The sequence below is a fragment of the Plasmodium yoelii genome (assembly GCF_900002385.2).
Source record: "Plasmodium yoelii strain 17X genome assembly, chromosome: 10".
Taxonomy (NCBI): Eukaryota; Apicomplexa; class Aconoidasida; order Haemosporida; family Plasmodiidae; genus Plasmodium; species Plasmodium yoelii.
The window spans coordinates 1,455,151-1,473,115 of record NC_036182.2 but is presented as its reverse complement, the minus strand read 5'-3'; the positions used below and the strand labels follow the sequence as shown (position 1 = coordinate 1,473,115).

The 17,965-nt window shown below is 21.7% G+C and overlaps 4 protein-coding genes across 4 annotated transcripts; 3 read left to right on the top strand and 1 right to left on the bottom strand.

Moving 5' to 3' along the window:
- Positions 1–330: 330 nt before the first annotated feature.
- On the top strand, positions 331–3,736 carry PY17X_1035400 (conserved Plasmodium protein, unknown function; the record flags this gene model as incomplete). The annotated part of the gene is made up of 3 exons (XM_022956336.1): positions 331–381; positions 611–645; positions 736–3,736. 3 exons carry the CDS (start codon positions 331–333, stop codon positions 3,734–3,736), a joined length of 3,087 nt encoding a protein of 1,028 aa, XP_022813389.1.
- Positions 3,737–5,121: 1,385 nt separating this feature from the next.
- On the top strand, positions 5,122–6,648 carry PY17X_1035300 (conserved Plasmodium protein, unknown function; the record flags this gene model as incomplete). Its single annotated transcript, XM_719096.2, has 1 exon — positions 5,122–6,648. One exon carries the CDS (start codon positions 5,122–5,124, stop codon positions 6,646–6,648), a length of 1,527 nt encoding a protein of 508 aa, XP_724189.2.
- Positions 6,649–7,394: 746 nt separating this feature from the next.
- PY17X_1035200 (conserved protein, unknown function) lies at positions 7,395–9,878 on the bottom strand (the record flags this gene model as incomplete). Its single annotated transcript, XM_022956335.1, has 2 exons — positions 7,395–7,464; positions 7,576–9,878. The coding sequence occupies 2 exons, from the start codon at positions 9,876–9,878 to the stop codon at positions 7,395–7,397; spliced, it is 2,373 nt and encodes a 790-aa protein (XP_022813388.1).
- Positions 9,879–13,444: 3,566 nt separating this feature from the next.
- PY17X_1035100 (ribonucleoprotein) lies at positions 13,445–14,968 on the top strand (the record flags this gene model as incomplete). Its single annotated transcript, XM_724528.1, has 1 exon — positions 13,445–14,968. The coding sequence occupies one exon, from the start codon at positions 13,445–13,447 to the stop codon at positions 14,966–14,968; it is 1,524 nt and encodes a 507-aa protein (XP_729621.1).
- Between the last annotated feature and the right edge of the window lie 2,997 nt (positions 14,969–17,965).

Sequence of the window (17,965 nt, the reverse complement as noted above, 5' to 3'; positions counted from 1 at the left end):
AATATGCGCATAGCGTAATTCTGTGTATATTTCTTTTCGTTGTAGAATCTTTAATTTCTACAATATTTTTCTGGCCTTATGCCAAAATATGAACATGTTTAATTTGGATTATTTTGAAATATCACAAGCTAAATATATAACAAGTATGAAATAAGCATATATGTATATATATGCATATCTAATTTATATAGATACACTATTTACTTTCTCATCAAAAAATATAGAGCATATAAACAAAATGGAAACACATCTTTAATACGTTCCCTTGTATTTTTTTAATTTGTTATAAAAAAATAGTATGTATATATATTTACTTTAAATGCGAAAATAATGAAAAATGACAACATAATTCACAAGAATAACACATGGGTCTTAAATAATGTAAGCTATTTTTTAATTATGACGCGTCGAAACTAAATTTATTTTTCTATATTTTATTTATTTGCATTAATATTTTTTATTAATTCCTTTTTGTCGTAATTATAATTCGCATAATTTACAATATTGTTATATAAATAATCATTCATACTTATGTATATATGGTTGTATATTTGAACTTATTATCACAACATCAATATGGACATTATTTTTAATAATTTTATTTGCTTAGAACAAACAAAACAATGGTGTCACTAAAAAAAAAAGGTGCTTATCATATAAAAAATAACAATGTGAAAAACAATTAATAAGTTGTTATATAAACACGCTTATATTTTCATTACCCTCTTTTTTCAGCCGTATCGAATATTTAACATTATTAGGGAAAGAAGCATATTTTAATAACGAAAATAATTCTCAAGAAGACAAGGGAAAGGAAGCAATTGACATGTTTATTTACACAAGTCATGGTGTAGAAAAGGTTTCTATAAATACAGCCTCAAATGATAAAAAAAATGAAACAAACAAAAGCAATAGATATCAATATTTAAAAGAAAAAATAAATAATGTTGTAAAATATCAAGAAAAATTAAAAAGTGACCAAATTGAAGAACAAGATAATTCAGTAAATCACAAAGAAAATGATGTTAATAATATTTTCGTTTTTGATAGGAATAAAAACGAAATTAATATAATAAGTGCCAATGATACCTCAAAAAAAAATAATCAAAATGAGATTGATGATTCTACTCCGATTATTTTAGATAATTGTAAAAATATATCTGAGATATGCACTTCTCAAAAAGTCTCCTTCCTAAGTTGTGACAACAAGAATGAGGAAAATAGACACAGTAACAAAAGTAAAGTGAATATATTTTATGATATATTCTCTGAAAAAAATAATAATATTGATAAAAGAATTGAAGAAGTTTTCCAATCAAAAGAAATAATTTCCAAAACATATACAAAACATAAGAACGAATTTAAAACAAATAATATTTATGTGAATAACCAAACATATATCGAAAGCATTGATAAATCTGAATTCTCACAAGAAAACAATGGAATGTATAAAAAATATAAAAATCAGCAAAATTCAAAGCTATTAATCAACTTAATTCAAAATCCATATGAGGATGTGCATGTTAATAAGGAACCTATTGAACAGGTGTCTATAAATAGTAAAGAAAATAACACAATGAAAATGGGCAATGATAATGAAAGTTTCGAAAATAATTCAAGCAATTATTGTAATAATAGGGATATATATTACGACACCACTTCAAAAAATAAACAAAGTCATAATTATGAAAACAATTTTAATGTACATAAAGAAATGAATTCTATTAACAATAAAATGGAAAATTTGAATAAAATAATTGAAGAAATAAATAATAAAAAACATATGAAAACAAATATATTAAGCAATAAAATAAGTTCTTTGGATGTTCAAATGTGTGAAAATCAAACTAATAATATAAATAATGAATTAAATATTTTAAATAGTAAAATTTATAACTTATTTAATGAAAAAATTAATAAAATATATGAACAAATAACAAAAAATGTTCACAACCTAAATAAACAAATAAACAAGATTACAATAAATGGAGAATATAATGAGCTAATTAAAAGTTTTAATAGTAAAACACGTAATCAAACAAATAACATAAAAATGCAAATTAGACATTTAGAAGATCAAGTAGATAATTATTTGCTTATGCAAAAAAGCGACAATTTATTTATTAAAATAAATGATTATATAAACAATCTAAATAACCAAATAGGAAGCTTTATCTTAAACAATCAATTTTTACATCATAATGAAAATATAAATAACAATTATAATGATAATAATAATGGAACGAAAGAAATAATAAATGTTGATGTGCATAATTATAAAGAAATACAAAACACCGATATTTCGAGTAAAAAAAATAGCTTTATACACAAATGTAATGATATAAAATATGACCATAAAAAAAAACGTAAGGTAAATGAAAATAATCAGATATATGATGATGACAATAATGGTAAACGAAGTTTATCAATACAAAAATGCATTAACGAATATAACCACATTGAAAATAATAATAATAATAGTACCTATAAAAAGGATACTATACAAAGTGCACAATCTGTATATTCGGATAAAAATGAGAACAATGATTACAATAAATTATATAATGATGAGAAATTTTTGTATTTAAAAAATAAATTGATTGAATTAAAAACATCAAAAATGAAACAAAAGTTACTGAATATTAAAAATAGTGTAAATAAACAAGAAAATATGAATATTGTAGAAAATAAAGACGCTTTAGATTATATAAATAATGTAAATAAAAACGAATGCATAACCCAGCTAAGAAATAACAAACAATTTAGCTACATTAACACAGATCATAATTTAAAACCCTTTGATTCTCAAAATGAAGGCAATAATAATAAAATTAATAACCATAAAAGTAGTAATACTAGCGATAGTAACAAGATTGAAGAGGGTGATATAAAATGTGGAGTTCAATCCTCTCAAAATATATCAACTCAAGTTCCATATGAAAAATGTCATAATTGTCATAAATATAATAAAAAACATAAAGATATACAAAATCATAATATATATAACTATGTATCTAATAACGAAAAAAAGCCTCATGATATTATTTCCATGTTTAAAAAAATCCTACATAAAAGTGGTAAACATAAAACCCATGGAATTTGCACCAACGAAAAACTTATTGAAGAAAATGAAATTAATATGAACACGCCTGATGAAATCCCCGAACTAAATAATTTGTTTTTCCTAAAAACTAAAACAAACAATTTAAATAATTTACAACAAAATTATAATTTCCCTGCAAATAAAAATTCAGATAGAAATATTATTCCGCCTCAACTTAATACTAGTAATAATTTCGAAAAAAATATTCAAAATGGATATATCGAAAAAAATTGCGATAGTACCCGCAATTGGGGTCTTGGACATGTCATTCCAACTGTTTCCACCCCAAGCAATAATAACAATGGCAATAGTGAAATTTTCAATTTAAGTAGTAGCTATCCAAAACATACAATGGCACCAAATACCTTTACTATGGATCAAATTTACAAATATACTGATAATTATCATAATGACGCCAATAGACAATATAAACGAAACGATGAACAAATCGTTTTAGAAGAAACTAATAAGGAGAATCATGAAAATCGCGATTTGAATTTAAATAAAGAAACAATCAAAAATAATTTGAAACAAAAATATAATATTCTAAAACATGAAAAGACAATACATAATAACTCATGTCCGCCATGGAACGCGTATATAAATATATGCATACATGTTCTTTTTATATAAATAATTATGTGAATGCACTTATGTACATAATAAATATATTTATTATAACTATAATAATAATGCACATCGTTGATCTTTCTTTATCATTATAGGAATTACTAGTAATGAAGAACTAAATGCGCAAGTAATTATACTCTAAAAATAAAATATATATATTGCATTTTAATTAACCTATATTCTATATATGCCTTATTCAGAAAATTACCCATTTTAAGTTTGGATAATTTAGAAAATGGATTAAGAAAGACTTTAAAGTAAGAGAGAATATATTTATATAAAAAAAGTTGGTAAATAAAAAAATAAAACAAAAAAATAAATGTACGATATTATTTTCTTAAATATTCGAAATAATTGAAAAATATAACTTAGGTAGATTGAAGTAACATCGTCATTGTTTTTTTCTCGTCTAAATTCATTCAAATAATTAAAAAAATATTATTCTTCTCATTGTTTTAACGTTTTATTGTTTTCGTCATTTATTTTCTTTTATTCACCTTTTTGGGGTTTTTTTTTTGATTGTTTTTTTATGAAAATTTCTCCTAATACTATCTTTATTTCATTCCTTCATATTATTTAATTTATTTTTACATTACATATTTGTAATGCTTTATATATATACATATATTTTTTTAATATTTATTATTTTATATTTTGCCATGTATAACTAATATCTGATGGGTACTATTTTTGGTTTGGCATGTTCAATAAAATCATAAAAATTATATATGCATTGTTTAAAAAAAATAAAACAGTTTTTTATAAATTTTTCAATTAATATATTAAGTATATATTTGTTTAGTATAAATTTTATATAGTTACAATTTTTTGTACGCGGTGGTTAATAAATAAATCGAAAACTCGAAGAAAAGTTTTATTATTGCCACATTTGTATTGTAATTTTTTATTTCGCATAACTTTTTATATAGTACAATTTTTTATTCCGCATAATTTTTTTTTCATATAGTGTTATTTAGCATTTTTTTTATTTTGCATAACTTTAAATTGATTTAGTAATAATATATATATTTGATTATTGATAAATTAATTTATGCAATGTTTGACTAATGCTTGATAAAAAATTTTAATAATGTGGCTAATATGATCACGACTATTTTTGCATATTTGATATATTTTTAATTATAACAATCTGTTGAAGTCTTTTTTGGCCCCATTATAAAACAAAATGGAAATTGCCATAAAATGGTAGTATGTCATATTAAAGAAAATGATCACTAAATATATTTTTTTGAAGACTCACATTCCATTATGTTTTCAACACAATTTCAGTCAATAAAACTATATAAGTTATTATTTTGTAGCTAAATTTATTTGTTGACTTATTATTACTATTATATATTCGCATGTATAAATAGTAGATAAACAAAATGATAGTAATAGGTATTATTGCGATTTTTTCTATGCTGTTTATATTTAGTGGGATATTTGAATATGTACATAGAAAGAATTCGCGGAGGACGCAATATATAAACTCAAAAAGGGTCAAAAATAAGAAGCTTGCAAATATCGTTTTGCATGGGCATATGCTAAAGGATTCTTTTGGATCAGTATTAGTCAATTTCTTTCGTAAATTAAAAATAATAAATAATGTTTTTGTACGATACATATCATATAATGAATCAGAGTTAGTTCAAAATAATTCTGAAGAAACTAAAAAAGATGATATTCCAAAAGAAAAAAATGATGAAAATGTTAAAATAAAAACTATTTATTTTATTAGACATGCAGAGTCTGTATGGAACAGTGTTATAAATAAAAAAATATCAACACAAATGATTGTTGATTTAGGGTTATTATTAATATATGAACTATGTCTTTTATTTGATAAAAAAACACTATTAGTCGATTCTCCTTTAAGTAATGCTGGTGTTATGCAATCAATAGAATTATTAAACTTTTTGAATCAGGGTCAAAATGGAATTAATCAGGAATCTCTAATTTGTTATAGAGAACCATGTAATAATACCAAGGAGGATGATTTAAAAAATAAAAGTCAGAAAAGCATGGAACTTATTAGAAAAGGTTCTATAAAAAATTTTTATAATAAAACAAGGAGAAGAATAAAAAAAAAAACTGATAATGATATATCAAATGACAAAGAGGAAAAAAAAAAAAATGATATAAATCAAACATTAGATAATGAGTATTTTAAATTCTTAATTGAAAATCTAAATAATAAATCAGATGATGCTATGAGCACTAAAAATTCTGATAATGAAAATAATAACGACGAAAATGGTGATAGCGATATGTATACTGAAATAAGTAATGATGAAAAGGAATATGATCCTGATGAAATAATAAATTTGAGTATAGAAGATCATATAAAAATTATTAATAATACTTCAAAATATGAAAGTTCTATATTATGCTCTGATTTAAGAAGAACAATATCTACCTGCTTTATTTCGTTATACAATAGAATTAATACAAGTAAGGATAATATTAGTATTTTAAATTCATTACAAGAAATTAGCAGAAATCCTGATTGTCTTCCACTATTCCAATATTATGATAATAAATATGTTAAACCAGAAGTCGAAAGCGTTTTTTATAAAAAAGTTGGAAAATTACTTAAAACAAAAATACATTTAAGGAATAAAAATTCAACAAATAAGTTTATTGATACGCTAGACTATATATTTTCCCAAAATGATGATATTTTTATCATATTTGGCCATAGTAATTGGTTTAAAATATTCTTTAATAATTTTTTAAAGACGCCTCATATATCTAAAACAAATAAAATCAAAAATTCTGGAATAGTAGTATTCAATATGATTAAATCAGATAATAACGGCACCCCGCATTATGAAGTCCAAGAAAATAGTATTAGATCAATATACAAAGGATTTGAAGGAAGTGAAAATGAAGAATTACAAAAAGCAAGTTAAATTATAAAAAAAAATAATTATAGTATCATAACTGATATGTATCCGGAAATTATTAGTTAATTATTTATATTTTGTTTTTTGTGTTTAAGGTTATACAATAATATAAATATTTCAAAATATGTTCGTTCCATATTTGTATCATACATTGTTTTACATATTTAAAGATCATTTGATCTTCAATTTTTGTTTAAAGCATTATTAATCTATGTGCTATATTAGCTATATTATTATTCATTTTTACTATGCATGAAATAGTAATAATGAAAACTAAAAACATATATGTTTTTCTTTTAAATATTATTTAGTATTAATTATTAAAAAATAAATGATAGAAAGCAACATTAAGGTATTATATAACCCTTTTAAATTTATACAAAGATATTAATTTGTAAATTGAAATGAGTTAAACTAGCCAAAATGTATGGCCAATATAATAAAACATTTACATAATAATATAATGCAACAAATAGGTATAAGACGCTTTCAATATCAGACAGCTCAAATAAGAGAGCGACCCAAAACTAATACGGAAAAAACAAAAAATTAAAATATTAACAAATATTAAAAAATTATAAAAATATTAACTAAATCTGCATAATTAAACGGGATTACTAAGAATGATAGCTATAACAAAACCGTCGTTTTATTTTTATTCCACAATTGGAATATATCTTAAAGTGAAAACATATCTATAAATATATACTCGTTTGGGGCACTAGTTTAACACTATATTAACTTGTTTTTTTTTAAAGTAACTTTTTCAATTCAAAAATCATGTTTTTAATGGTCACTAATGAATTTGGGTCTAATTCGTACCTATATTGAAAGAAAAATGAAATAATTGAGTTATATGAATATACAAATTTTACTTGAATAACAATTGGCTAATTTTTTACGAACATAGAGAAATATAATATTTGAAAATACCTGTTCATATTGATTATATAAGTTGACTTTTTTAAAAAATAATAATGTGAAATTTTATGCTTGTAAAATAATTGTAGAATCGAAAAAAAGGTTGATGTGTTAATCGAAAATATTTGTTCACACAGTTGCTTTAATAATAAGTTAAAAAATGTATTTGTTGTGTTCAAAAAATTAAAATAATCTAATGTTTTGAAAATATATAAAATATTTGAAGGAGTAAATTTTAATTGTCTATCCATTATTTTATTTTCTACTATAGTTTTGATTTCATTAAAATAAGGAAGCGAACTTTCATTATCCAATATTGTGCAGAAATAAATAAAATTAGATAAATGTTTTTCACTCAAATAATAATTAAAAAATTTATCTTGGGAATTTTGAAATGTTTTTTTAATTTGTTCATTGGTTATACCAAATTTTTCATTTAAAATTTTAAATTGAGTATTATATAAATTAAGATCAATTAAATATTTATCTGATAAATAACTAATTTCTTTTGTCTTTTCGCTATATATAAAATTTATATCATTTTTTATGTTTTTTTTATCATTACTTACATTTTTATAATATTCTTCTATTAACGTTGAATTTTCATTTATAGTATACTCACTATCGTGTATATTTATGTTTTTATAAATACTCAAATATATTAAACTAATATCTTTTATTGAGTTTATTAATTCATTTTCTTTTATATAATTATCAGTAAATATTTTCGCAAAATACGATAATAAATAAATCGGCATTGTATAAATGTGCTTATTTATCTCTTTTATAATATTTGTTTTTAAATCAATGACTTTATCATTTTCTAATTTTGTTTCACACAAACCTTTAAATATTAAATATATTTGATATGGGTTAAAATTGCTAATATTATACTTTATCTTACCATACAAAAAATTATTAAATAGATTAAATGAATAACTTAATTTTATTTCACCATCAGTATTGTCATGCATGTTGTTCTTAATTTCTGTTTCTTTAACATGATTATCGCTAGTTGTAATTCTATTCCTTTTCCTTCCGTCGAATTTACCTTTTAGATCAAAACTGGAACCAGTGTGTGTATTATTTTGCTTAGCCATATCTATTGATTTTAAAAATGAATTTGTTATTAAACTAATATTCTCTAGTGAGGTAGCATTTATATTATTCAATAAGTTATTATAAATTATATTTTTCTTCAATATATTATTTTTCATTGAATAAAATAAAATGGATATATAATCATTATCCAGTAAATAACAATCACTTTCTATTTTTTTATATATATGATTCCATCGTAGATCTATTTTATTTTTAAAAATACAAAATGTGTAACATAAAATAGATATATGCTTTATATTCAGCTTTTCAATATTATTATTCAAATAATTTAATAGTTTATTTACTACACTAATATTTTTTTCTTGGAAAAATATATTTATCCTATTTAGCATGCAATACACTAATAAAGTCGAGCATATGCTATCAATCTCACCCAAATCTAAATCATACCTATTAAATGTTTTTGATATACTATCAAATAATATATATGCGTTATTTACATTTTTTTGAATATTTGAATATTCCAATTTCTTTGTACTATTAGAATTATTGTCTCGAAAAGGGTAAAATGAATTAATTATAGATAACACACTATTAATATCAATATCATTCCTGTTTAAAATAAGCAAAGAACTGTGCTCGATTGTTTTATTATATATTTCTTCATTATAAAAATTGCTATTATTATTCATTGCATATAATATATTTCCACAACATTTCAAATTTAAAGAATATAAATAAGATGATATATTACCAAGCATTGTAAGAAAAAAATAATGACTATAATATTCAGATTGTGATGAGTATTTAAAAATGTAACTTATCAAATTCCCATTTATTTTATGCGCTATCTTTGTACACCTATTTAATAAGCTACTCCATATATAGCTTTCACATATATTTTCTCTTATACATTTATTCATAATTATACATAATGTTATTGGATCCATTTGTTCAATATATAGACTACCACCTAATTTATTATGTAATGATATATTTGGATATCCAAAAAAGTTTAAACTATTTTTCTCATTAATCATATCTTGATTCCCATTTTCAACGACAAATTGTTTATCTACATGCTTCTGTTTCCAATATTCACCTTTAACGTTGATTTTATGCATATTAAAGCTTTCTGCTAATGGTCTTCTCGTTTTATATTTGTCATTTTGTTTGCTCCATTTTCTTTTGTTCGGAGGGTTATAATATCGTTTGTTAAAGTAAAGAAAAAAATTGTTAGTGGCTGTTTTCATCTAATTTGATTTATTGAAATATACAAAAAATGTTTATCCATGTAAAAAACAGTTATATTCAATGATTAAAAGATTTACAATTATTGCAACACACAAACAAAAGATAAAGCATTGTATGAGCCCAATATATATAATTTCACATACCACATTTATAAACTGAAAACTATATACCCATGTATATATTTTTGCACACACTAATGATATCGAACTATATTGTTATGCAACATTATATATACATATATCTCTTCAATATGCATAGTTTTGCATTACTTTAGATAATAAATTATTTAATAATATTTTAAAATTTGTAATATTCATTAAAAAGAGGAACCTTACAAAATTGCATTCATTAAAACGATGTGGTTTTACATATAATGAATCGTCTCAAAAATGTTCTTAAACAAATGAGCACAGTCGATATATGTTTATATATCACTAATTCTTTTCTATTATTATTTATTTTTTAATACATCACATGTGTAATAAATGATAATTTTAAATATATAGAGCTAAAAATGGTATATGCGTATATATAATATATATCTATATTTTAATTTTCAAAGCATATATTTTAAAAAAATAATATACAAAAATTAATACAATATTGCAAAAAAACAAAAAATGTAGTAATGCTATATATTACATTGTATGGTAATTAACACTTGAATATATTAAATGAATATTATATTATCTTTCCCTGTTGATAAAATATTTTACCCCACTATTTCAATAATCTTAAAGGAATTTTAAAAATGTATTTTTGCAAACCGTCATTTTAATGCTAAATGTATATATATATATATTTGCGCACAAAAATTTTAATTATTTTATTATAACAAATAAAACTAATATTTGAATAACAATTTAAAAATAATAATTATTTGATTGTTTTTTTATTAAATACCGAAAAAACAATTTTAGATATATTTTTTTTCACATATACCTCTCAAACTTTTAGTGTGTACCTTGACAAATGCTACTCTCTATATTCACATTACACTAAATTTTTTTGACATTAAAGTAATTTTCATTGACTACATTTAATCTCATTCAATACTTTTATTATTCCTCACCATTTCATTATCCAATGAATAAATGAAATGATTTATACAGGCGGTATTATAATTAAGGATATAGCATAAATAGTTTTATATTTTTGTCCTTTTTTTCAATTGTAATATCCTCTCCACTATTCTTTATTATATCATCCTTTTATTTATTGTATCATCCTTTTATTTATTGTATCATCCTTTTATTTATTATATCATCCTTTTATTTATTATATTTATTCAAATAACTGTTACTCAAATGATAATGACAATAAAAAATATACAAAAAAACTTAAATAATCAACACATATTACACAGATAAAAAAGTATGGTGAAAATATAGTACACAGTGTAGGAATCCAACTAATGGTTTCCAGAATTTTTTTTTTAATGTATAGGTTTGGTTTGAATATTGGTGAGTTTAATAATTCAAATGGTGATTTTTTAATATGTATTTTTATTATTTCACAGATATTTCTATATTTATTTTCTATATCCCATTCTAATACCTCTTAATTTATAAAGATATATAAAATATTTATAAACATAAAAATGAGAATATTTTGAAAAAATTAAATAATTAGAAAACAACCATACTTAATATCATAACACACAGAAACAGTCGAAAATGCCTTTAAACGAATACAATCAATTTATACTTACGAAAATAAAATAAAAAATAGTAATAGGTATAATTGTTCGTAAGGACAAGTAGCGAACATAAGCATATTCACTAAGATAAAATTTTTTATTATATATATTTGTTTTTCGAATAATATATGGGCTAAAACAACGAGTATATATAGTATTTTTAAAATAAAGAGCGATGTATTTCCACATATATCAAAAAGTTTGGGGGGAAAATAATATTCTAAATAAAATATATGTATACAATTTTTACTATTTATTAAAATGGACCTATTGTTTTTAAAATCAATATAACCTTATAAATGTATTATTCCTATATATATAAATTCACATATAGATATCAAATGCATAAGGATTGATAATGTATTAAATTATTTTATTCGTAAATTTTATTGTGAAATATGTATTAAATCAAATACAAAAAGTGTTACAAATCATTGTATGGGAGTAATATTCCTTTTAAACTAATCATAGAAATATACAAAATATATAGATATGTACTTACATACGTACATATATATATATATAGTAGTATCATATATAGCTCATAATGCTTTTTCGCGTGGATATAGTTTATGTACAATTAATTGCCATTTATCAAATATATTTAACGATGTAATTTTAAGCACAAATAAATATATAGCGTTATATATATATAATAATGTACATAAAAAAAAAATCGAAAATAAAGATAAAATTACAATATGAATTAGCACATAATAGTGTGATGTAACAATAAGTGAAAGATAATAGAAACTTCAATTTTTATATTTATATTTATCACCATAAAATATTTTGCATTTATGCATATAAGGTATATTTATTACATGTGTATAATAAATATTCGCTTATTCTTATAATTATATTAATGCATATTATTACGTAGCATATTTTTTATATCGTGCCTACAAATTACTTTACATTATATTAATATACACATGTGATTAGTAAATTTCAATTCTTTCACATTCAATTGAATTAATTTAAAATTTAACATTACATGAAAAAGATTCTTTAAAAATACATAAAAATGTACACTTTTTCATTTTTATATTATTATTATTATTTTTTTTTTTTTTTTTACTCAAGTATTTTTTGGAGAACATTTATTATCGCATTTTAGTATAATAATATTTATATAAGAAAAAATATATATATTAAAAAAGCAAAAGAATAATATTATGTTTATATGATACATGCTTCATTATGTTATCAAAATAGAAGATCAATATATAAGTTCATGCTTTCCTATATTGACACTGTTTTTTTATATGAAAAAAAATAATATTAAATAATACGATTTCGTAATATAGAGATATATAAATGTTTATACAAATTGAAAGAAAAAATTCAAAAAATATATATATATATATTAAACTAGTAAATAAAATAAAAACAATATAGTAAAACAAATAAAAGAAAATTATTAAGAAATTAACTAAAAATATATATTAAAAATTGCACAAATATATAAGTATATATTTTTTACATGAATAGCAAAATAAAAATATATGAAACAAAATATTCTTATATACATACGTAAATTTATAATTAAACAAATGTTCGTCACCTTATTCCATTATAATTTTACAAATAGGCTTATATATATCTGAATTTGTATATATATATACATATATATTTATTTATTTATTTGTATACATGTGTGCATATATATATTCATGCAATTAAATTTACGATTTTAAAACAAAGATTTGTCCATCTTAGTTTAATTCATTTTTTCACCAAAGTTGCAATTACCGAAAGTACCTTTGGGAGTACATTTTATGTCCTTATAAAGTAATAGAACATATATATATATTTATATATAGTTATATTTTTTGACACTCACTTTTCAATAGTATTAATAAAATGAATAATAATACACAACAGCAACAACAGCAACAACAGCAACAGCAGCAACAACAACAACAACAGCAACAGCAGCAGCAACAGCAACAACAGCAGCAACAACAGCAGCAACAGCAACAACAATATAACAATGAAAATAATGAATCGTCTTATGGAGAAGCAAGAGTAAATGAGCAACCGCAATACATCTATCAAATGAATAATCCATATAACCCTGCACCTTCAATACCTGTAAAGTTATTCGTTAGTTCTATCCCAAAAAATTTAACAGAAGATGATATAAAATTAATTTTTGAAGAATATGGAGCAACAAAAGATGTAGTTTTTATCAAAGATAAGAAGCCAAATGCAAATAGAGCAAATGTATTTGTTCGAATGGAATCGATATATTTTGCTCAAAAGGCTATAGAAGATTTACATGGAAAAAAAATAATATGCGAATCATTAGGTCCATTAATAGTTAAGTTTGCTATAGGCGAATTAGAAAAATATGGTATTAATATGAATAATGCTAATGAAAATGAAGCAAAATTATTTGTAGGCTCATTACCTAAAGATATAACAGATGATCAAATAAGAAACATATTTAACCGATATGGTAATGTTAAAGAAGTATATATTATGAAAAATAGTAACGGGGTAAGTAAAAGGTGTGCCTTTGTTAATTATGATTATAAAGAGCAAGGAATTTTTGCTGTACAAAATTTAAACGGAAAAATAGCTATTGAAAATGCAGAGAAACCAATAGAAGTTAGATTCGCACAATCAAAAAATCAATTGCAAGAAAGGCAATTACTAAATAGGGCTTTAATGAATCCTTTACAGATGAACAATAATAATATAGATGATAACAATAACAATGGAAATACTATTAATAATAATAATAGCAATAACAGTAACAAAAGCAATAATAATGCATATATGAAATCGCAACATTTTAAAAATATGAATATAAACTCATTTAATAGATATCCAATGCATATGAATTATAATTTGCAAAATAATTCAAACCAACAAAGAAATAATAATAATTCTATACGATCACCATGGAAACAATATTTTTCAAAAGAAGACGGAAGACCATATTATCATAATGAATTAACGGGTCAAACACAATGGCATAAACCTAGAAAAATGGATCAAGATTTTATTAATCCATTAAATATGAATGAAGTTTCAGGTCCTGTAGGGGCAAATATTTTTATTTTTCATATACCAAATGAATGGATTCAAAATGATTTATTAGCTGCATTTTCACCTTTTGGTAATATTATTTCTGCATATATTGCTACTGAAAAAGATACAGGAAGGAATAGAGGATTTGCTTTTGTTTCATATGACAATGTAGATAGCGCAATTAATGCTGTAAAATATATGAACGGATTTTTAGCACATAAAAAGAAATTAAAAGTTACTATAAAAAAGGGAGAAGAACAATATGTGCAAGCATTGATAAATCAAAGAAATCAATTAAACAATACGGATAACAGAAGAAATTTTATCACCACACCTCAGAATACCTAGGTTAGTATATATTTGAAATTTGAAGATATATTGTGGGACTTTATGTATCTACGAGCTTAATCATATGCATTTTTGTATACGTGCATAATTCATTTATATATGCATGCACCAATTATATAACCTCAAATAAATTGCGTATTGGGGAAATAAATGATATATCCCCACATAAACAAAAAACTTGTGGTCAAAAATAAATTACCAAATATATATGTATCTATACCAAGGGGTACAGACAATTTACCGCAAGAATACAAATTCAAGATCTGTTATTTTTTCAAAAAAAAAAAAAAAAACTAGTATTAATTCTAACAAAGAAGATATATGCAAATTTATGTATAGTTTCATACTTGTTTTAAACCAGGAATGTTTTGTAGTTTGTTTAATTAATATATATACATGATTTTATGTAAATTTTAAATTTCGTAATGCACATTATTTTTTGGGTGATTTTATGTATATATAGCAATACAAATATGAATGTAATACGTGACAATATTCGTGATGTATTTATACATATAATTTTACTTATATCAAAAAATATATAAATTAAAAGTATGTTTTGAATTAAACAAAAGAATAAATGAAAACGACCTTTGCAATTTTAATTTGTTAACATGCTTAAATGGCATTTGTATTTTTTACATGGAGTTGTAGTTTTTTTTAATTCACTAATTTATAATTGTTTGTGAAATACATATTATTAATTCGTGTTTTAATTTAAAATGCATATACATATATGAGTTAATATACATGCCACTAATTTATATAATATCTAGAAAATTTTCGTTCATTTTTAAGTGCCTCTTTCTCAGTATAATTATATATATTTAATTTATTTATATATGTACATATATCTTGCACACACAGGTGTATATGTATATATAATATAATTTTATTCTACGCGTTTACATTGCACATATGTACATTTTTTAGTACACTTAACAAAATGCATGCATATATGTAATTGTAGAGCTTAATTTTTTTTTTAATTATTATTGCTATACAGACTACATTACATAATATATACATACACATATATTTTAATAGTTTATAAATATATCATTTAAAAGACTTGAACTTAATTATACACATTATATATGAACTGTTTCGATAATTAAATTTATTTTCGTAGATCTATATATAGTATCATTTTTTCCCCCTCTAACATTTTTTTATATTGATCTTTTATTATTATTTATTAACTATCACATGAAAAAGACGATCGTTATTTTAAAATTTTAAGATATATAATGTTTGAAAATAAAGGGAGAATTAGGTATAGACCCATATGGTCTATTTTGAACAACGAACAAAAAATATATTTCATTTATTGCAAAATAAAAACTACAACATTTTAATAATTATTTAGTAATATGAATTTAAACACTACAAAGAATACATATATTGACTAACAATAGTACGCGTATATTTTTAATTTAACACAGTTCTATGCGCCGACTCTTTTCCTCGACATTTTATCAACACACGTCTATAAATTTATTACGTACTATATACCATATTTGTTTTTTTTAACATTCTATATCGTCGAAAATATATATAACTATTTTAGGAATATATTTCAAAAAATGTATCATTTTTTCATTACAATTTTGGGAAATATTTTAACGGAACTAACGACATTTGCACATTTTTGGGAGTTCAATAATATCTTATTATTCATTCAGTATATTTTATTCGGGTTATTGGATGCTCTTCCAATTAAATTTAAATTATTTAAAATATGCATAACACGCATATACATTAATAATCTATATTAAGCATTTATTCACTAAAAGTTAAAAGATCTACAAAAATTATAAGCAATATAAATATGAGCATGCATAATATTTGTATTGTTTCGGGTTTACATATTTTATTAACTAATAAAAACATGTTATGATGTCATGATAAATTTAATGTGTATTTTTTTACACATTTAAATTAAACTATGCTATTTTTTTATGATCTAGTGACCAATTTCCTTATTTTTCAAAAAAACATATTTTATCATAAAAATATATTTTTATATACATATTATATTTTTTTTTAATATTTATTTTATGGATTTTTCTGATGTTTTTAAAATTAAAATAATGCATTTGATATTATATGCCATAATATAAAATTATTATATGTATTTAATACTTTAAAGATATGGTGAAATCATAAGTGCTTATTATTATTGGACTTATATTTATTATATAGCTTTTAATATATACAATATATATAATATATATATTATATACATATATCCATATTGATATTAACGGTTTTTGTGCATACTATACTGAATTTTTTTTCAAATTCAATATTCTTATGCATTCTCTTATAAAGAAAGGTGACACAAAATAAAATATAATTAAATAATTATTTTTTTTGATAAACCATCAACAAAAAATATCATAAGAAATATTGTTTTACTCGCATATAAATTCATATGAAAATTGTTCATGGTTATGTAAATATTATAACCATTAAATTATTTAACGAGTTATTTAATTAAATATAATTTTTCTTATTATGTAAACTATTATAAACAAGGGAAATTATTTTATATGGTTTTATTAATGTTATAAATATTATTTCACATTATTTTTTATGTTTCATTTTGTTTAATTTTCTATGTTTTATTTCTTTTATTATTTTATTTTTAGTATACAAATCTTTAAAAATGTAAAATATTCTTGAATGTAAGGATTCAAATAAGAATATTATTTACATTTATTTTTAAGTGAAAAATATATATAAACTAAGAATTTAAAAAGATATTATGAATTTTTCGAAAATATTTACAAAATTTGTTGAAGCTTAAGTATATAATCCGTATTAACTTGTATACCAATATATGAATATGCATACTCATAAATTTATTCATAATATTTGCTTCAATTGTACACAATTTTATATATATTTGTCAAAAAATTAATTCCAGTTATGTAAAGGAATCTATAATAATAATAATAAAATGGTTAATGAAAATATATAATCCAAGGAACA